The sequence below is a fragment of the Cervus canadensis genome, chromosome 12, assembly GCF_019320065.1.
Source record: "Cervus canadensis isolate Bull #8, Minnesota chromosome 12, ASM1932006v1, whole genome shotgun sequence".
Lineage (NCBI taxonomy): Eukaryota > Metazoa > Chordata > Mammalia > Artiodactyla > Cervidae > Cervus > Cervus canadensis.
This window is the reverse complement of record NC_057397.1, coordinates 11,268,465-11,290,711: the sequence shown is the minus strand read 5'-3', so window position 1 is coordinate 11,290,711 and position 22,247 is coordinate 11,268,465. Positions and strand designations below refer to the sequence as shown.

Genomic DNA, 22,247 nt, shown 5'->3' with positions numbered 1-22,247 from the left:
AGTTCTCTAGAGGATGATTTTTATTTTGTTATATTTTATTTATAATGCTCACTGCTGGCATATTTTAATGTTAGGGGATCAGGTTAAGGAATAAACACAATTATTTTTCTACTCTTTCGCCTACCCAAGGCGAAACTTCTATGTAAAGGAGAGTTTTGACACTTGACATCAGCTCAGAAACTTTTGAGTTGGAGGGAAGAAAGGGTTAACCAGTGGGAGACCAGTCACTGATTTTTTAAAGAGTTTCAGCCGGCTTTCGGAGGCTCCAGGTGTACACACCCCCCTCCCCCCCCCTGCCCCCAGCTCTCCCTTCCCAGGGCCGTTACTTAGCCTAAGGGCACCGTTTGGTCTTAAAGCAAATTACTTAAACAGAACTGGCAGTGCATCGCGAAGTGGGGATCCCTGTAAGTCGGAAGAGTCAGGGATGTCTACGCAGCCTGGCCTCCCGGCTCCTCCGCTGGAGGGAAGGAGGGACTCAGGTGGTGGGCCGCCTGTGTGCGCAGCTTTGCTCTGCACACGTTTGCAATCAAGTTAATTGAATTCATTGGAGTTTAGAACCGGCCTCTAGCTCAGAGAGAGCTTTGAATGGCCAATTTCTCTCGCCCTCTCCCCCTCCCCGCCTCCCGCCCGCCCGCCCGCGCTCCCAGTTCCCTCCCCTCCGGTTTCCCAGTCCGCACCTCCCTTCTCCACTCCCCTCACCCCTATTCCCTCCTCCGCCCTATTAAAACACCCACCAGCTCTCCAGTTAAGACCCCCTTAAGTTGGAGGAGGCAGAAAGGCAACAACCGCGAGGAAGGAGAAGTCAAGACGTCTGGAAAGAATTACCCAGTCCTGGCTTCCAGCAGCCCATTGAACCAGGGACTTGAACCAGCCCCAGCCAAAGACATTCTCCTGATTCTACGCTTCCTGGGTTCTGCTGAGTTTTCACCAGGCTTTTTTTTTTTTTTTCTTTAATACAAAAAGAGCAGAGAATTTCCGATATTAGGGGAAAGGAACTAGAGCATAAAATAAAATAAAGTTAATTTATTTTCAAAGCACAGATAACATTTTTAGAGTTAGAAGATTGAAGTGCAACGGAAATATTAAAAAATACTAGTGATTTTATTTTAAGCGGGGGAGACCTAAACATTTGAGACTCCCCCATCCTTTTTAAATGTTGTTTTTAAATTTTTTATTTTTCTTGGCCGGTCGTCTCAAATTCATCTGATCTCCTATTACCTCAATTTTGGAAACTGCCCGCCACCGACCCTTCAGGACCACACAGACAGTCTGAGGACAACTTTATGACCAAGAGCTGAACAAGGTACGTTACACTGGCGCGATTCGGTGAACGGTGAGGGTCCTCGAATAGGCCAGGGAGGGGGAAGTCATTACCCCCACGTTAAGAGTTAAACCCAATTTTAAGTCAGTGTTCGACAGGTCGAAGTTTGAGGTCTGAACATTTCCAACAGGCTGCAAATCAGGGGATATTTCGGATCCCTGGCAGGCTTAGCAACCTACCCCGGGTCTTGTCCCATCTCTGCGGCGCTCGCCAGAAATCTATTGCCTTTATGGGAACACAGGTAACCTCTTTGCCTGGGAAAAGCTGCACTTCCCGGGATGTACTTTTCCATTCCACATCTTCCGGAGCTGCCGAGGGGCTCCCGAGCTAGGAAACAAGCATCTCCACTGTGTAAGGAAAATGCATTCCCCACAGCCGCCCCCTTCCCCCTTCCATTCTCATCACCTCTCTTCTTTTTTTTCCCACACTCTGGGGAGAAAAGCCCTGAACAGCCTAGCGCATTTTCCTTCTAAGTGGGAAGGCAGCCTGTTTCTTGGAATGCAAAGGGTTAAAGCGATCGCGGGTCCTAGCTCTGGCCCCAGGGAGGGAGGGTCCTTCGCCACCTCCGTGCGGCTACCGGCCTCACTCGGCCACTCCCCTTTTTTCCCCTGCCTCACCACCCCCACCCCCACCCCACCTCTTTGCACTCTCTGCACTCCATTTAAGTGTCAGAATGGGTCTATCTGGGCTCAGCCCGGCTCCGGAAGCCTCACTACGGCCAGGGGTCCCCGACCCAGGCAGTGGCACTTGGAGACCCGAGCGGGAGGAGAGCGCGCATCCCTCTGTCGGCCGCCGAGCCCCCGGAGGCAGGGCGTGCATGGGGACCGCGTGGGGCTAGCAGGCAGCTGCATCGTCCCGGGAGCCAATTCCGACGTGGCATCGGGCACGCAAACGCCTCTTTCCGCAGCTGCAGCGCGGGGCACGGTCGGGTGGGGGTTTTGGGGGTGCCGTCCCCAGCCCCGGGTGGGGGTGTGGGGGGCCACTGGGAGCCGGGGGTGAAGATGGGAGGCGAGCCAGAGGCTAGGTTGGGATGGTTAATCAACACCTTGGGCGGAATTCGTCAAGCTGGTTCCCGCCCAGCGTGAGCGAGGGCTACAAAATGGGTCCCTGTGAACAGGAGGGCGGGTCTGAAAGGAGGGTCTGTGTGAGGGCGAGGACTGGGAGGCGAGAGGCTGTTCCTCTGGCCCAGGATACGCAGCCGAGGGGAAATGGCTCTGAAGGGATAATTAAGTCTGGAAAGAGGGGCTGGGAGCTGAGAGGCGGTGCCTGGAGAGGAGGGTTTACAAGACCCGGGTCCTATTACACAGGCTTAGGTGCCAGCTTCCCGCGGCCACTCCCTCCATCCCCCAAATGGGCCGCGCGAAGTACTTGGGAGACACCAACCCCACGCGCCTCTGGCCCCAGCGAGCTGCTGCAGCCCTGCTCCCAGGAGGAGGGTGTAGGAGCTCTGCCGGCTCCTCCCAGCCGGGTTCCTCACCCTTGGGGACCACTGCTGCCTGGTGTCTCCCGAACTGCTGCGCAGAAAGGCTGCACTTACCCAACCCACGTGGCTGGCCTGGGATTGCCTTTGACGTCACACCCAGGGGGGAGGTGTGACGCAATAGATTGGGAAGCTCTGATTGGCCACCGAGGGCTTTCCCAACTGGAGGCCTGAGTATATATAGACTTTCAACTTTGTCTGAGAGCAAAGCCAAGGAAGTTGGTTGGTGAGCTTCGCTGGGAAACGGAGGCGACAGATAAGAACAACTTCGATGTTCATTGTAGATTTCAAGGTTCTTTCCGGCAGATTTCTCTTTTCAGTGAAGACATGATAATGTACCTTTGAAAGTTTAAGAAGGATTATGACCTTTTTTAAAGGTCATTTTAACAAATATTTTGAGGGTCAGCACACATTCAAACATGCCAGTGATGAAAGGTTAAAAGTTAAAATGTATGTTTGTGTAGAATTGGGTAGAACAAATAGTTATGCCCATCAAATTATTTGTAGATACAGTTGAAAATGTTATAGAATAGGTTTGAAAAGAACTCCTAAATTCTAAACTTTTTCCTTTCATTCCAATGTGCACAGGTTGAATCATTCATTAAACTAGTTTTCACTTCATTTTTCCAAAGGCTAAATTAAATAAGATTATTCTGACAACTGAAATACTGTTTTTAAAATGCTTACTATAGTCCAACGGAGGTTTTCCAAATATTTTGGCTATTATTTTAAATTTTCAATAGTTTGACTCTTTAAAGTACACATTTTAGTATATATATTATGTTGTGAATGAATTAATCAATATTGGGACTAATGATTCAAAATTCTAAGACATTTCTGGATTATAGCATTATAATGAAGATATAATCTCTCCTCTTTTCTTTTTATATAATACCTGAGCTGGGTGAATAGAAAAACTTCTTGTATAAGTGTGACAAATGTACATTACTGGAGTTACTTGTACTGTACCTAGAACTGGATCCTTTGTTTTCAGAGAAAGCTATGGCAACTATAAGAAGAATTCAAGGTCTTAAATCAATGACTCGTACCAATGCCACTGAATGCCACTCTCCTCCAAACAAAGATGTTGTTTAGTCACCTACCTTCTTGGAAAACAAGAATTGTGCAACAAATGGGTAACAGACTTACTAGAAAAAGTAAGTCATATCAAAACTAATCATTACTGTAAAGTCTGTAGAATAGTCGCACAATATTGAATTTCAAATATTTTTTTCACACATGGATTCCTTACCAACTGAGATTGTTTTAAGAAATATTTCTTGAATTTCATAGCTTCCACTGATTCATTTATTTTCTATGAGGAAAGGCCTTATTTATGGATCTCTGGGAGAGACCGTTTAGCAAAGTTTGATTACACAGTTGTATTTTTAATTTAAGACCAAGTAGTGTATTATTAACTTCTTGGCTTTTATATAATGTGGGAGCTATAAGTTAATGTAATTGGAGAATAGAGCATAAGCCCCACTGTCCTTTTACAGGTTCTGTTTTACCCATGCTCATCCAGGCTGTGTTCCACTAACAGGCTGTAAGGACAGAACCTGTGGCAGCTTGTATGACACTGTATGGAGGGACAGCTCCCTGCAGAAAAACCATTTTCATCACCCCAATTTGGTTTTAGTCCTTTCCTCTGTAGCAGCAGTCTGCATAGACTAAGTATTATCCCACTTCACATATCTTAAATTCAATATTTTGAATGTTAGATCTATGTGGAGTTCATAATATACTGCCATGTTCACAACCTAGAAACATGTCAGAGTCAAAATAAATACAACTTAACACTCTTAAATTTTTCTTCAATTTAAATGTAAAATATTTAAATATGAATGTCTCTTAAAAGCATACAACTGTACTGCAATTTATTTTAAAAATGAACAAGATGTAAAAAAAAAAAAAAAATGAACAAGATGTAGTACACACCTAAATGGGATGCATCATAGGAAAAGCATAGTCAAAGAAGTTTTTAAATAACCATAGTGTAAGGCAAAATACAGTCTGGCCCATAAAGAAGTAAAATAATAGCTACTATTTATCACCTGTTTAATATGTATCAGGCATTGAGGTAGATACTTGATATGAATTGTATCTAGTGCCCTGCCATGCCCCCTAACAAGAAAATTTTATGGAAAAGAAACTTTGCCTCAGAAAAGTAAAGCAACCCACTCAAAATCTCAGTGTTACTAAAGAGAGTGAATGGAATTTAATCCAAGATTTCTTGAATATAACACCCTTGAGTTGGACTATGCTATAGTTGGACTAGTAAAGTTTTATGAAGGTTCAGACTGAGGAGAAATCACATCTGATTGAGAGAGATCAGCAAAGATTTCATGTAAGGATTTGACACTGGTATATAAGGCCACATATGCAGTGAGGATTTCATGTCAGGTCTTTCTGTAATTTCCCCCCTTTGCCACAGTGAACTTTAGGATGAAGTTTAGGATGGTGAAGTTTGGGAACAAATAGACAATTGGGAGAATGGGCATCTTAGGAAGCTGTTGATCAACATGGTACAAAAGAAGAGAAATCTGAAATCTAAAGTTCTGGATCCAGAGACAGCTCAGATGACAAGGTCTTTGAAAGGTGTTTTGCTAAACCCCTGCAGAATTAGCTCCAGGGTCTCTGTTAGAAGAAGTGCAGTGGTACTGGAAAGACAAAGGTCAACTTCAAAACCAGAGAGGAAGAGGAGGTCAGAAGGGGAGAAGGAAGGGGTGGGTCATGTGCTCTAATGTGAAGACTCCTGGGAGGCGTCATTTGGGTACGTCTCTTAGGATTTCTAGCTGAGGACAGTAGCAGGGGCAATATACCTGAGGGATGTATATCTGTCCAAATGAGGTCATGAAAGTTTTCTTAGACTTTAACCTAATGATTACCAAACTTTGTTGCAATTATAGTTACTTAAGGAGATTTAGAAACTCCTGACACCCTTGTAGCACCCCATGCCAGTTAACTCAGAATGTTGCAGGAGCCACACTTCTGTAATTTTTACAGATTCCCTGGGAATTGGATATACATCAATATTTGGGAACCACTGCTTTTTAGCCTTTTGTTGACCATCCTTTCTAATCCACCATTTGCAGGCAAATGGCCAAAAGTAGAATGTGTCTTGTTAAAAAGAAATACATTTCCAGATGCCTTGCTAGTATCACCTACGTAAGTTAGTATTTCTAACTCTAATCATTCTGCATATGACTTGATCTATTTCTTCCTCCTCCCACACATTAGAGTAAGGAAAATCTATGTTCTAAAACCATTTCTGCTATTAGATGTGACCTTGAGTCATGCATTCAATAACCATATTTAAAAAAATATCTCCTCTTGTCCTTTGTGCTTCTGTGTGTTTAAATATCAGCTGTAAGTGAAGGGACATTGATCTGGTCTTTATTAGATTTTGGACTATAATGATGCATCCTATGTGTCAGTCCCTGAGGTCAGTCTATTTCCCTCAGTAAAGCTGGTCCTAAATGTGCCTTTTAACCCTTTGTATTGAGAGCAACAACTCAATATCTTGTAGAAATGGAAAGTGCAAGTCACTTTATAACTTGAGTTATGTTCCTTTATGTTAAGATACTAACACCATTAATATTCCATTGACTCTAATAAATATACATATTCCTTACCAATAATCCTGCAAAAAGTTATCATTCCCATTTTGCAGATGAGGAAATGAGGCTCAGAAAGTAGAGACCAAAAGAGATTTACACTTTATATTCATCCTTGTTCAGGTGACTATGTTGAGGAGACTATCTACAGTGCAACCTACATCCATTCTTCTTCTAGACACTCAGCTGTGGGCAGCTGTCGGTTAAAATCATTAAAACGAATAAAGTTATCTGTACCACTAAATATTTTTAAGTTCAGAGGTATCAATTGTCTAAGGACACATGGTTCATTCATAGAACCCTCAAGTGGTTTGTTGAACAGCTAATATGAGGCAGAGGGACCTTGGACTTGAATCCATTTCTTCCCTGTCCTGCTATCCTTTCCATTATGTCAAAATTATCCCTTGTTAACTAACAAACAACAACTTAAAGGGACAGAGAGTCAGACTGAGTAGGTGATTACTAGTGGGGTAGTAACCCACAGACAGCTGACATCACTGAGCTCTAACTGTTGATAGTTTCCTTTCAGGTATTGAAATGAGATGCATCTTTTAATCTCATAATTAGGTGAAGTCATTATGATTAGCTCCATTTTAAAGATGAAGAAGGGTTTCCCAGCTGGTGCTGGTGGTAAAGAACTCACCTGCCAATGCAGGAGATGTAAGACGTGGATTCGATCCCTGTGTTGGGAAGATGCCCTGGAGAAGCAAATGGCAACCCACTCCAATATTCTTACCTATGCACAAATTCCTATGCACAGAGGAACCTGGCAGGCTATAGTCCATAGGCTGCAAAGAGTGAGACACAACTGAAGCGACTTAGCGTAGGATGAAAAAAAAGAAACCACTGAAAGACAGTTGGGAGTCTAATCCAACTCGGTGTGGTTCCAGAGGCCAATATATATGGGTGTGCACATTCACACACAAACACATACTTGTTCACAACCATTAGCATCAAGACACAAAGCAGTGTGTAGATTAATGGACAATAACTATTTTAAGACCACTTACAATAGAGGTTAAGTGGAAAACTACTCAGAGTTTAAATGGAAAATAGATGACCTCATTATCCCTTATACCCCAAACTTGACCCCCGAACTCAGCTTGCTCAGACTGCAACTTACAACTTCAGGATCATTTGCCTTTTCTAACTTTTTTATCCAAAGGTCTTCTAGAGCTGGCTGGATACTCAACCCCTCCCACCCCCCAACCACTACCTTTAAATAGCCGGGCAAGAAATTACATAACTGGTTTTAAAAGAGCGAAAAATCTGCTAGATGAAGGATACCCTGAGGGCTCAGCATATTCACTGCCTCTGCAGCAAAGACAGGATAAGGCCCTGTGCTCTGTCAGGCTACATCGACTACTTGAGTCTAAATGAATATTAACTTACTTAAAATGTACTTACTGAGGGCATACCCTGTTTTATGGGCTTCTAAGAGCTTCCCTGGTAGTTCAGACAGTAAAGAATCAGCCTGTAATTCAGGAGACCTGCGTTCACTCCCTGGGTTGGAAAGATCCCCTAGAGAAGGAAATGGCATCCCACTACAGTATTCTTGCCTGGGAAATCCCATGGACGGGGGAGCTTGGTGGGCTACAGCCCATGGGATTTCAAAGAGTCAGCCACGACTTAGCAACTAAACCACAACCACCCTGTTGTATAGCGTAGGCATATACAGTTGATTGAGATACGCAAGTCCCTAAAGTCAGGAGTGTTCTTAGTGTAATATAGAAAATTAAGCAGAGTCGGGAGCAGGGGTTAGGTGGGATGAATTGGGAGACTGGGTGGGATTGACGTATGTGCACTATTGATAGTATATATAAAATGGATAACTAATGAGAAGCTACAGTATAGCACAGCAAACTTCACTCGGTGCTCTGGTGCCCTAAACGGGAAGGAAATCCCTAAAAGAGGGGATATGTGTATATGTGGAGCTGACTCACTTTGCTGTACATTAGAAGCCAATACAGCATTGTAAAGCAACAATACTCCAGTAAACATGAATTAAAAAAACAGAAAATCCTGCAGGGTCAAGGGAGATAGTGACAGGCAGTGAAGAGATGTCAGGGAGGAGGAGTTACTTCATTTTCATTAATTTTGGTATTTCCTCTTATTTTTTACTTTTTAAATTTTTTTGTTGGAGTAGAGTTGATTTACTGGGGGAATGACCTTAGATGGAGTGGTAAGCTAGGACCTCTCAGAAGAGGTGTCACTTGGACTAATGTCCACAGCCTTTCCCTGATGCTGACTCGACTCATCAGAATTCGCTTTAGTTTCTCCCTGATCCAAAATGGAAGCTCCCATAATGGAAGCTGTGGGGACTTAGTTCTCACCACTGTACTAGGGCAATGAGAACGGTTTGCTCTCTCTCATCCACCCTTCGCTGTCTGGTTAATAGAGGAAAGTCAAAGGGAAGGAATGGTGCCTAGTGCTGCCCAGGGACCTATAGAGTCCCGCTTGGGGTCTATGAGCAAACAGCAAGGCTTATATCTGCTCCACGGGTGGAACCTATGACACTGTCTCCCCTTGATTTTCTAAGAAACAGTAAGTACACACTGTGGCTATAGATTGACTCTCCTGGTGGCTCAGTGGTAAAGAATCTACCTGCAACGCAGGAGCCGCAGGAGACTCCGGTTCTATCCCTGAGATGGGAAGATCCCTTGGAGGAGGAAATGGCAGCCTACCCCCGTATTGCCTGGAGATTCCCATGGACAGAGGAGCCTGGTGGGCTACAGTCCATGAGGTCGCAAATAGTGAGACACGGCTAAAGTGACTTAGCACGCACCCATGGCTGTATGTACTTGTGTGTCTCAATCAACTGTGTATTCCTGTATCCAAAAAATAGGTTTAGCACAGAGTAGGTATTCAATAAATACATTTTAAACAAGTGAAAAATCCATTTAGACTCAAGCAATCAGTGCAGACTGGCAGAGAGCCTAGGGCCTTCTTCTGTCTTTGCCTTTCTTAGAGTAAAACAGGATTTTGACTGTTAACATTAAGAACAGCGCTGCTGTTGCCTAAATGGAACCACCAGCCAATTCCCTTTGGCACCACATCTTTCCAGGTTCCTTTGGTTGTAGCCATGTGGGAAAATACATGAGCCTAGAAATCTCTGGGAATTGGCTGTTGTATCTGTTTCTGGGTGCAGATCAATACTCATTTTTCTATTACAGCAGGAAAACAGTTTTCAAGTTCTTTTTAAATCTTTCCTTATACAACAGGCTTATTAAGTAGAAACAAAAGATCACCACCTAATTTTTCATGAAAGTTCAAATCTATTCAGCCAATATTTGCTGAAATTAGTCTAATCACCGGGCATTTATGCTACTATGTGAATTGGGGCAAGTTTTGTGATTTGGGGCAAGCTACTTAAATATTCAGTCTTGGCTGCCTCATCATATATATGTGTGATTTGTAACATGAGATTAACAGTATTTTATATTTACTGTTTAAATTAAGTTGGATTGTTCCCTAGTCAAGAAAACAAAACTTGACTATGCCTGGAGCTTAGAAATGATGAATTAAAAATCATTGACATCACAATGATGCCAGTGATATTTATGAATAAAGTTACATCTATCATTCAAATATTTTCTGAATACCGACTGTAAGTCCAACAATATTTTATGTCCTTGGGGGACATTAGTGAAGATAATTATATATACATATATAGGTGGCTCAGATGGTAAAGAATCCATCTGCAGTGCAGGAGACCTGGGTTTGATCCTTGGGTCAGGAAGATCACCTGGAGATGGAAATGCAACCCACTCCAGTATTCTTGTCTGGAGAATTCTGTGGATAGAGAAACCTGGTGGGCTAGAGCCCACGGGGTCACAAAAGAGTCAGACACGACTGAGTGACAGATAACTAACACACGCAGATACACATTGTATACATATACACACAAATTGTCTGTTGACTTGGAGTGTACATTATGGTGCACCAAACTGTTTTTTTAGCATTTTGTTTGGCCTAGAATTCTATGCAGCAACTTAAAAATCAATAAAATGTAATAATGGGCAAAACCAAGTTTTATATTTTCAATATTTTGGGGAGGCAGATTTCTAAGTCTTCCTATCCGCAAATGATCTAGGATGAAGCTAACCATATTTTCCAATGTAGCAATAAACTATGTGTCTGACAATGAGGGTTTGCTTATGAAACAGAGTGTTTGAATTGGGGATTGTCTCAGAAAGCCTCACACATATGGTGCCCATATCTCTGAAATTATAAAGAAACACATCCTGTGTGTCAGTTCCTGAGATCAATCTAGTCCCTCAGTGCAGCTGGCTCTAAGTATGCCTTTTAACCCTTTGGTCTGCACTGAGATGCTGTTTGTGTCACACTAGGCAGCAACCCAGACTTCCCAGAAATAGATTCTACTGCTGCAGTTTACTAGCAACTTTTCCCAGGCTGCAGGACATTCTGTGGACTCCTATGATGTAAGAGGGTGTTCCCACTTCAGCAGTGGCCAGCAGATGCTATGTGAACACGCTCTGTGTCTACATGTGCTGATAAAAGCGAGGAAAATGTGAATAATGGAAAAGAATGGCAGGCAGTTCTTTTGCTGGCTGTGGAGATTTGACACACAAGCAGAACACACTTCTGAGCTTCTCCCAGGCAGAGTGTTTTCGTCCCCTTGAAATTTTTCACTCTTGTGAGAATGACTCATGTCTTGGAAAAGACAAGTTCCTAGTCTGGTGCTCCCAGCACCTTCAGCATTGGTTAGCGTACACTTTGGGAGTTTTCAGCATCCGGCCAGTGGTTTCGATTAACAAGGGAGACTGTGCTCTCTTGCCTTTCCCTGAAAACTCAGCCTTTCACCATTGTCCAGCAGCTTGCAGTTTGCATCTGTGTCATGATTACCTTTATCAGGCTCCCATGTTACATACTGCGGTGTCCTATATAAGTGCTAAAAGTGGAATGCACATTTGGTTTTTTGTTTTATTTCTAGCTTCCATGTTAGCTGATCTTTTAAACTATTGTATTTCTGAACACTTTGGTTTTGTTCCTGATTGTTGTCCTGTGAAGGGTCTTTGACAAGTATCATCAACTCCATTTAGCAAAGGAAAATAATGTCTACAAGTTCAAACCCTGGTCTCCAGCCTACTTTACATTACTTGAATTGTAATGAGCTGGAGACACTAAAGCCAATATTCATAACAGGCACACAAACACAAACTCAGAAATTATTGTTAACTTGAGTCCAAGGCAGGTATTCCTGATTGTTGGCATTAGTGACTGATTTCCTTCCATGTGGCAGTTCAAGGCCCAAGCTCCTTCTATCTTTGGGCTTTGCGATCTCCAAGGACCTGTTAATAAGTATGTCAGGATTGTAGAGGGGAAAAGATATTATTGCAGCATGCCCACTCTATCCCTTAAAAGCCCTACTGGAAATGGCACATTTCAGAATTCCAAAGACTGGAATGCCGTGGCCACATCAAGTAATCTGCTCAGGAGTGGAAATATAGTTGGTGAGCAGTCGCAGTAAGTTACCCTAAAGCATAATACACTCAGGACCACCTCAGTGATGACCACAGGGCCTAGAATGTAAATGGTGTCACTTAGAGTTGAGTGATGTGATGGCCACACAACTAGTAACAACCAAGATGTTAACAGATTTTATGTCAACACTCAACTTAATGTGGAATAGGAAAATATAAATAATATATCCAGGAAGAGATTTTGCAGAGATAATTACTTAACCCAAGGTACTTTTAAAATACATTTACTTAACTTTTCAGAAACTAGCTGAACTAAAGGGAAAGGTTAAATATTAATTATATGCAAATATGACAAAACCCCTGAAGTTGGTATAAACGATTGAAGGTCATACAAATTATGTCCCTCATTAGAGTTCATTCTTGGAAGGGGAGGAAAAAAAAAAGACTTCGGGGGAAACCTATGATATTGTAATTAATTCTAATAAATATAGACTTGATCTTTGGCATGAGGCTCTTAAAATGCTTGGCATTTCCTACAGATTTAGAGATGTCTTTTGTTAGGTTCATGAGGTGACTTTTGGAATAACTTCCATTTTCTTGTCCAGTTAAGTGGGGGGGTGGGGTATGGGCAGGGAGTGGTGCAGGGAGACAAGCTAGAGATGGAGTTTAATTGCCAATGGTCAATGATATAATTAATCATTCTATGTAATGAATTCCCCATAAAAACCCCAAAGAAGAGGGTTCAGCAAGCCTATGGATTAACAGACATGTGGCAATTTGGGGAGAGTGATGCATGGAACTTTCCCCATACCTTGCCCTGTGCCTCTCTTCCATCTGCCTATTCCTAAATTACATATTTTTTATATTAAACCAGTAATCTGAATCTGATGTGTAAACAGGTTTCCTGATTCTGTGAATCCTTCTAGCTAATTAATTGAACTCAGGAGGGGAGTTCATGATCCTATGAGTTTTAACCAGTTTATCATTACAGGTAACAACTTGGGCTTGCAACTGACATCAGAGTGTGGGTCTGGGAGGGGCCAATCTCATAGGATGGAACCTGTGGAATCTGATAGTGTCAGGCATATGATGCCAAAATTGATTTAATTGTTGGATACCCAGCAGGTGTCCAGAGAATTGTCTGTGGCATGTGTAGGAATAGGAGCCAGGAAACAAGACCAAGCACCTCGTCTGTGGTCATAATTGGAGATGCTTTGAGAAATACAAAATATATGATCCTCTTGTATACACATTCAAAATATTTCAGGAGATTCATAAGCTGGGGAGGAGTACAAAACTGGATATTATTAAGAACTGAAATATGTTTTAAAGTCTAAGTTGTTAAAGTTCTTCAGACAACAGAAAATTTACCTGTTGAATTAAGCATGATGCTATTTCTTCTTTAATTATATAATTTACTTCTGCAAACATTTATTGTGTCCTTGCTGTGTTCCAGTAAAGTTCCTGATTACCAGGTTCTAACAGGCTGATGTGGATGATGGATGAAGGAGACAGTCATATAAACAAAGAACTATAATTTGGAATTTCAGGAGCTTTGATAAATGTCTGTGTAGGATATCCATGCATAAGGAAGTTTTAATGGCAACAGAAACTTGGGAAATAATCCAGTCTAAATGCCTTTATTTTACAGATTTAAATTTTTTTAACTTTTATTTCTTATTATTTATTTGGCTGTGCCAGGTCTTGGTTGTGGAGTGAGGGATCTTTGATCTTAGTTGCAGCATCTAGTTCCCCCACCAGGGATCAAACCCTGCCCCCCTGCATTGGGAGCAGAGTCTCAGCCAGTGGACCAGCAGGGAAGTCCCTAACAGATTTTTCAAGACTGAAGCCCAGAGAGGAAAAGTGACTGGCTCAAAGTCACGCAGCTAAATGATAGAAGAGCCAGAACGATAGAATCCACGTATTTTTATGTTCAGCCTCAGCTAGCTGCATGGGAAAGATGTGAGCTGAGGGATTTGCATCAGAGCTGAAATAAAATGATACATAAGAGATTGAGCAAGGCCTATGAGTTTTGAACTTGCAGTGGTCAGTATTATGACTGAAGGAATATGATGGTGCCAGAGTGCCTTGATCACTAAAAAAAATTAGGTGTTATGCTTAACTATGACCACACATACAGAGTACATCCTTAGATAAATGATCTAATGTACTAAAAATGATGCATCCATATATTTGTTACATACATTATAGTTTTCAATGGTACAATGCACTACCATCTCATATGATGTTTGAAAGAATCCTCTGAAGTGTGTCAAAAGGACATTCTTTGTTTTTAAACACTTTTTTTTTTCCAGATCATTTATTTGGCTGTATCAAGTTTTAGTTGTGGCATGTGGGATCAGTTCCCCGACCAGAGATTGAACCTGGGTGCTTTGCATTGGGAGTGCAGAGCCTTAGCCACTGGACTACGAGGGAAGTCCCCGGAAGGACATTCTTATCTCTCTTTTGCCAATGAGATGCTAAACTGAGATGCAGAAAGTCACTGAGCTAGTTAAGTGAGAAACTCAGGGTTAGAACACTTGGAACCAGTGTGTTCCCTGTGGTACCCTGAATTAAAGAAGTGTGGAACAAGAGTGGTTAACCAAGTGTATCATGTGGTTATTTTACAGATGCATTGTGAGAGATTTCTATGTATCCTGAGAATAATTGGAACCACACTTTTTGGAGTCTCTCTCCTCCTTGGAATCACAGCTGCTTATATCGTTGGCTACCAATTTATCCAAACAGATAATTACTATTTCTCTTTTGGACTGTATGGTGCCTTTTTAGCATCACACCTCATCATCCAAAGCCTGTTTGCCTTTTTGGAGCACCGAAAAATGAAAAAATCTCTAGAAACCCCCATTAAGTTGAACAAAACTGTTGCTCTTTGCATTGCTGCATATCAAGAAGATCCAGACTATTTGCGGAAATGTTTGCAATCTGTGAAAAGGCTAACCTACCCTGGAATTAAAGTTGTCATGGTCATAGATGGAAACTCGGAAGATGACCTTTACATGATGGATATCTTTAGTGAAGTCATGGGCAGGGACAAGTCAGCCACTTATATCTGGAAGAACAACTACCACGTGAAGGGTCCTGGTGAGACGGATGAGTCACACAAAGAAAGCTCGCAACACGTCACCCAGTTGGTCTTGTCCAACAAGAGTATTTGCATCATGCAAAAGTGGGGTGGAAAAAGAGAAGTCATGTACACGGCCTTCAGAGCACTGGGGCGAAGTGTGGATTATGTACAGGTAGGTCTCCATATCTGCCAGGACAAACATACATTTAAATAAAGCATCTTTTGTATTTCTCCAGTCATATGCTATAGCCCATCCTTGTCTCTTCTGGACACAGTACTTCTTTCAGTTCATCTGAAAACAGCATGACTGTTGAAAGCACATTCTGAAAAAGAGAAAAAAAAATTTTGTAAAACGGTTAAAACTATCTATGAAAATGCTTACTTCACGCAGTGTGATTGGTTGGAAGTGAAGATTATTTTGAACAGGAGACCCTTCCTTCTCTTCCCCTCCGTTACCTTCTCTTCCCCCTTGGTTCTGCCAAATCAATTCCAACATCATTTTCCACACTCTTAAACTCTCCAGCGATGTAAGAAAATAGTGTGTACCCCAGCAGAAGGAGCTGGAGAAAATCTGCAGGACCAAAGGAAGGCTATGAAATATTTTTCACAGAAGCTAGGCAAAATGGGGGCAATGAAAATTTTAATTGGAAAGTATAGAAATTCAAAAGTAAGACACCAAGAAATAGAAAAGGGGAAAAGGAAAACAAAAACAAGACAAAAAAAACCCCAACCTTCTCAGAACAAAATCTAAGTCATGTTTATTTCACTCCCCAAACAGCATTACCTCACTCCTTGCAATTTGACCTTTGAAAGCATTTGTGATGGTGTTTGTTTGCATGAAAATTAGACAGGCTGTGTCTCTTCATTAATTTCCTGACTGCTAACGCTAGGGTTTTTTCTCTCCTAGTTCTCACTGAAGCTTGCTTCTTTAGAACATTAGTAGGGCTCCTATGAGTTTTCTAGTCGTAATTTTCTGCAGATATTTAAGTTAGACTTTGTTCACAATGATACTGAGAAGGAAGAAATTCTCTGACTTCAAATATATATTCAACACTCTTCCTCTTCTTAAACATGAAACCCTTGTTTTTGGAAGATCCATCATATATTTTAGGGCAATTTATCAACACAGAGTAATGCCCACTGGGTCTCTGAGTAATGGGTCAGGAATGAGCACTGGACTCAATTCAATCAACTGAAATTCTAGTCCCAGTTATTAGTAGCTGGTTGACCTTGAGCAGGACCTCCCAAATCTCGGTTACCTGGTTAGAAGATACCAATCTCTCAATGGATTTCAAATAATTATTTCAAGTTATGAATCCAAAGGGGCTTAGCCAAAGTTGCTGATAATGGCATATGTAGTCCTTATGCAAATTATGATAATTTCAATTGCTAATTAACATGTCAGTGGTTAATTTCACTAATAGTTGAATCATTTGAAACATTTCTTCAGTTTACACCATCTGTGTAAAATCTCTCTTCTAGGGAGTTGATTTCAACCCCCAAGTGTCTCCTATTTTCTAAAACTTGAAAATAAGGCTGATTTAGTTAACTCGAGACATTTTACATACATGACCAGATGAGAGGATAAGATAAAACTTTTACAGTAAAGGATGACTAGGGACCTTACAGAAGATTTGAAGAATGAAGCTCTGGCCCTAAAATGAGAAAACATCTGTTTTGATGTTTTGCCTTTAATTCTAGTTAAAACAATTTACGTTTGTCCTTTCTAATCAACACGTCATTGTGTAGTTTTTCTTCTTTTTTTAACCTGCTTTTCCCAAAGCCCCTTCTCCCATCATTTTGTTTGGAATTTTGTTTGTATCCTTGGCAACTTGACTTGGGCCTGTCCAGGAAAAAATAATACAAAATTTAAAATGTTTGATAGACTTTTTGCTGGTGCCCTAATCAGGCTTGAGAACTTTCCTTCCTTCAGCATGATGTGTCCAGATAGACTGACCCTAGCAACAGCTGTTAACTGGACCCTAATCCTCCTGAGCCTTATGGTCCATTCAGAGCACTCAAAGAAGGCTAAAAACTCTTTCGGCATTCTGAAACCAGTAAACTATCCTGCCACGCTCCATCCTCCCTTGCTATTTTAACCATTTGTGCCCTATAAAAACAGAAATTGTGTGAAATTCACTCTAATATAGTATTCTCATCCTTTCTTCTGACTGACCCAGGGTCCAAGAATTGCAGAGCAGAAGACCAAGGGGGAGGGGGTCGAGGTTTTTGGCTACTGAGCATTCCAAGTACTTGGATGTGGAGTTCAAGTGGGTTAGGGATGGAAGGAAGCAACGTTCAGGTGCTAATACACGAGAGAGAATGGGGACAAGGGGAAGAAATTGACCATCTGCTCATACTTGCTAACCTGGCTGGAGAATGCTGCTTAAGTGTGCGGAGAGATGGCCAAAATGATTGGCTTCCAGTTGCAGCTGGATCCTTGGCACTCATCAGCACTCTTTTCACTTGATCTTGAATAGATGTCTTGCTTATTCCTCTCGTGTCTGTTATTTCGTATCTTCGTCACTCTCCCAAGGCCTTACCCAAACTCCTCCCTGCTTAACTACAAACAGATGATTTTGCCTGCTACAAAAGAGAACAGCAAAAGCATGGGCTCTGAAGGCTGTCAAGATCTGATTGTCTTCTGCTTACAGTTCCAAGGGTCCCCAGCCTCACCCCCATCTCAAGGTTAACCTTTCTACCTGCATTTCTGAGCTTTCTGGGTTGGCTCTCTCTGGTCTCTTTAAGAACAAGGCTTTATTAGTTATCACCTCTTTATATCTCTCCCCTCTATCTCTAGCCTTCTATAATAATTACTTTTTCAGCCTTGTAGCCACTCAAATAATAAGTGCCAACATGGAATATTTAGGGAAGCTTTAGTCTAAGACAAGCCCAGCGTGGTAGGAAATTCATCTGTGATGCTAGTGGCTGCTTCCAGAGATGAGAAGATAGAAAAGCAGCAGAAGAAAAATAACAAAGAGAGAAAATAATGTATAGGGAATGAGAAAAAAGGAGAATAAAGAAGATTTTCTTAATTTTCAATCAATGTATTTTCTGGAAAAACTTTCAAAGATGTAGAAAAGTGCAAAAAGCAGAACTAAAATCATCTGCAACAGAGATGGCAGAGAGAAATTAGGAATTTGGGATGAATAGATAAGCTATTATATATAAAAGATAATAAGACCTACTGTATAGCATAGGGAACTATATTCAACATGTTATAATAATCTATAATGGAAAAGAACCTGGAAAGAATACATAGGTATATATTTATAACTGAGTCACTTTGTGGTATACCTGAAACACTGTAAATAAGCTATACTTCAATGAAAAAGAAAAATCATCTGAAGCAAATACCTGACCCATGGTATAGATTATAAAATTTAATATTTTTCAGCATATACTTTTCTATTTTTCCTTATTTTAATTTGACATCTAGATTTGATAATCATATCTCTTTTCACTGAATATGTTACCACATAAGGGGCTACCAGTCTATGTGACGAAGGAAAGAAAAAAAAAAAAAAAAACAGTATCATCTGATGTCTCTATTAAGAATTTCCCAGGTTAAAAATATACAATAAGTATCAATATTTTCCCAAAGGGAAGATTATAGGAAGCAATTTTATTATTAATTTAATCCAGCAGTACCCTTGCTATCCAACATTCTTCTGAGAAGGAGAAAGGAAGATTAAATCATTCCTGATAGTAGAGTTGACCCTAATTGTTCATGGGTTCGGTGTTTGCAAATTAGCCTAATGAGTAAAAATGTATTTATTACCCCAATATCAATAGTTGCAGTGCTTTTGTGATTGTTTACAGACATGCTCAAAGTGGCAAAAAAAGTGAGTCACCTGATGTAAATATTTCCAACTCAGGTCAAACAAAATTATGCTTGGTCTTTTTGTTTCAACTTTTATACTATAAACAAGCAACTTCTTTAGTCTATTTAATAACATGCTTTTCATATTTTTGTGCTTTTTGTTGGTGATGTAGCTATTTAAATGGTCCTAAAGTGAAGTGCTGACTAGTGTTCTGAACAAAGGCTGTTTGCCGGAATTTCCTGGCAGTCCAGTGGTTAGGACTCCTCATTTTCACTACCAAGTGCACAAGTTCAGTCTCTGGTCAGGAAACTAAGATCACCAACTGAGTTACAGTGCTGTTGGACATGAGCTCAATGTGAACGAATCAACAATATATATTAAATAAGGTGACCCAAATAAACACAAATAAAACAAGGTTAGGTATTGATCACTAGGCAAAACTGCTGTGACCAGAGGCTTTGAGGAACCTAACTCTTCTCTACTTCTGCTGGAAGCAATTTTCTGATGTATGCTAATTCATTGTTCATGGAAACTTTGTAGTGCATAACTACCGTGGATAATGAGAATTGACTGGAGTATAACATTTGATTGGTTCCTATTTTCTGAAAATTTCTGTTGGACCTTATTGAGAATGTTAATGCAACTTTATGTTCTTCATTTTAGAGGATGAAATTAAGAGCACATTGACATAAGAATGGGGAAATCTGAATTCTTGATTTAACTGATTACTTGCTACGGGCCTCAACTTGTACAACAGATGATTTCTGAGATCACTTACAGCTCAAGACTCCAGTTTAGGGCTGTCTTAATTTCCTAGCAACCTACCTATGCTTTGCAAGAGTATATCATTAGACTTTTCTTTTCATTTTTAATCTATGCTTTTCCCCAAAGTCAGGTTCTTGAATGTAGACTCTTATTTAAGGCCACCATTATGCAATTTCCTGCTTCCCTTCTTTAGAATGGGAATTCCAACCACTTGTAATAAAGGGTGTTTCCTGGCTTAAGTCTTAGAGGTGACAACATTTGGTTTCTCATTTTCCAGCTAGCTTGTCACCTTTGCTTTTGCACTGTCTTAACTTTTACTCGTGTATTAACTTTCCTGAAAAAGAAAAGAGAATAACCAAATGACTCATTTTTCACCTTAAAGAAATATTTCACCTGAAAGCAAATATTTTATAACAATTTGGGTAACATATTCTACCAAAGAGCAACAAATAATAACCAAATTGTTTAGGTGTCTGTGATTTAGAGGCTTCCTATTGGCTATATTGAGATCTTTTACTGTAAATCAAATTAGCATAAGAAAGAATAATCCTACCCATGCCCCTGTCCCTCTCCCAAAAGAAAGTTTCTTTTCTGAGGGCATTTATTTTTTCCTGGATTGGTTTCATAGATTAATTTCAAATGGTCTTTTCAGTCCTAAAATTATTAGATTTTATGATTTTGTTTTTGCCACTCACAGTCTGCCATAAACTGCTCTCTAATCTTTCTCCCTAGTAGACAGCCCAATCTAAGGACTTAATGGTGCCTGCTCAATAATCCACCTTGTTTAACTTAAATTTGTTGGATGTTGGATTAGGCATTAGTTTCTGCTCTCTGAGTGAGTTTTGGTTTATTTACAGTAATGATAAGAAGGACTCTTCCCTTCGTTGGACTAGTGTTCTTCCTTTTTGCCTCTGGTTTTGATCACTCCATTTTTTAAAAAATATTTCTTTATTTGGCTGCATTAGGTCTCAGCTACAGCATGCAGGATTTTTGTTGGTGGCTCTGGGACCTCAGTTCCCCGACCAAAGATAGAACCTATGTCCCCAGCATTGCAATGAATGAAGATTCTTAACCAGTAGAACTCCAGGGAAGTTCCAATTTATCACTTCTTTTTATTGAGCATTTACTCTGAGCTAGCCCTTATAAGTGCTATACATACAGTATCTAGTTTATTCTCCATTACAACAAACTGCTAAGTGGATTGACTTATCCATATTTTTCAACTGCGAAATGGAGACTTACAAAGGTAAGGTAAGGAGTTTAAGGCTACAAAGCTAGTGCAAGTAAATATAACTGCTCAGTGGTGGATTGAGACTCCAGTTTGTCTGATTCCAAGGTTTTGCTTGACACTTTCTTTGCAGTAGTATGTTTGCTCTGACGTTGTTTAGGGGCCTAGCACTGGCTTGTGTTTGCTAGTGAATAACTATTGGGGAATTTCAGAATTCTGGCTGACTTCTCTCTCAGGCAATAGCCTGAGGGAAACAGGGTAGGAGGGTCTTTCCATTTACTATGTGGTTAAGTTGTCAAAGGGAAAGTAGTAGTGGGATCCTGACCAAAGGTAAATTTCAAACATATTAGCAATAAATAGTCTCGCTGCATCCAGGTTAAGATGAAGGTCAAGGTTAAGAAAGGGTTGCGCCTTCTAAGCAGACAGAGGATGAAGGCAGTAGCAACAGTAGGGGTCTGGATTTATTTTCAACCTTGTTTCCTCAGGCAACCTAAAAAATTAAGACTTCCTCTTGCTGCGTAGCTCTCAGGGCCCTTTGAAGTGGTTTGGAGCAGACAGATATGGAGAATCCACCAGTCAGTCTGAAAGGAAATATGTTTTTTTAAAAAGGTGAAACATGGGGAACTTGGCGTTTTAGACCTGAGTCAGGATTTGAAAGACATTTGATAGAAGATGTAACAGAATAGTTTTCTTTAAACTATGGTGAGGTAGATTAATGATAAGTGAGGTAAGCTAGAGTGGATTTATAGTCTGATAAGTTATGACTAGACAATGATAGTCTATAACTATTATAGATAATTCCAGACACATTTAAATTTGTTCACTGTGATAAGAGATTCTTAATATGTAATCAATTTTCATGTTCCTCTTAGAGATTCTCTGTCGAGTTATCTATCTGTGGTAAAGACTGCCATGCTCTTTGAGGTGTGGGTTTACTTACAGTATAAAAACATAAAGGTGGTTATCCTGTACAAATGAGTTTGAGCAAATTCCGGGAGATAGTGAAGGACAGGGAAGCCTGGCGTGTTGCAGTTCATGGAGTCACAGAGTCAGACACGACTTGGTGTCTGAACAATGAACAATGAATGGTATACTTCTCTATGATCCTTTGTAATTACAAGGTACTTTTCTATTTGGTGTCTTACTCCACTATGACCTACTGAAAATTGTAGAAGTGAGATATAGGACTCACTACTTAATTGAGGCTTCTTGATTCTGAAGATATTTGCTCTTATAATAGGCAAATCTTGGCTAAAGAAGAAGATCTAGTTTATTAATATTTTATACTTTTTATGCAGTTACTCTTACTAATTATAACATGTGGAGATGGAGGAAATCTTTTTTAAAAATCTACTAGAATTAAAATTGTGGCTTAGAACATACTTTATCTCAACTTTTTAAAAAATTTTTATGACAGAGAACTCTCCTCCTGCAACCAATTATTGGAGGCCCAGGGTTGGTGAAGTTTGCTTGTAAAACACCT

General features: G+C 40.6%; 1 protein-coding gene across 1 annotated transcript in view; it reads left to right on the top strand.

Annotated features, from left to right (window-relative positions):
* The first annotated feature begins 650 nt into the window (after positions 1-650).
* Positions 651-22,247, top strand: part of HAS2 (hyaluronan synthase 2) — a 29,914-nt gene continuing 8,317 nt past the window's right edge. The window contains exons 1-2 of the mRNA XM_043483821.1: positions 651-1,303; positions 14,493-15,119. Coding sequence (XP_043339756.1) covers positions 14,493-15,119 — 627 coding nt within the window. The 5' untranslated portion in view covers positions 651-1,303. The remainder of the gene's footprint in view (positions 1,304-14,492; positions 15,120-22,247) is intronic.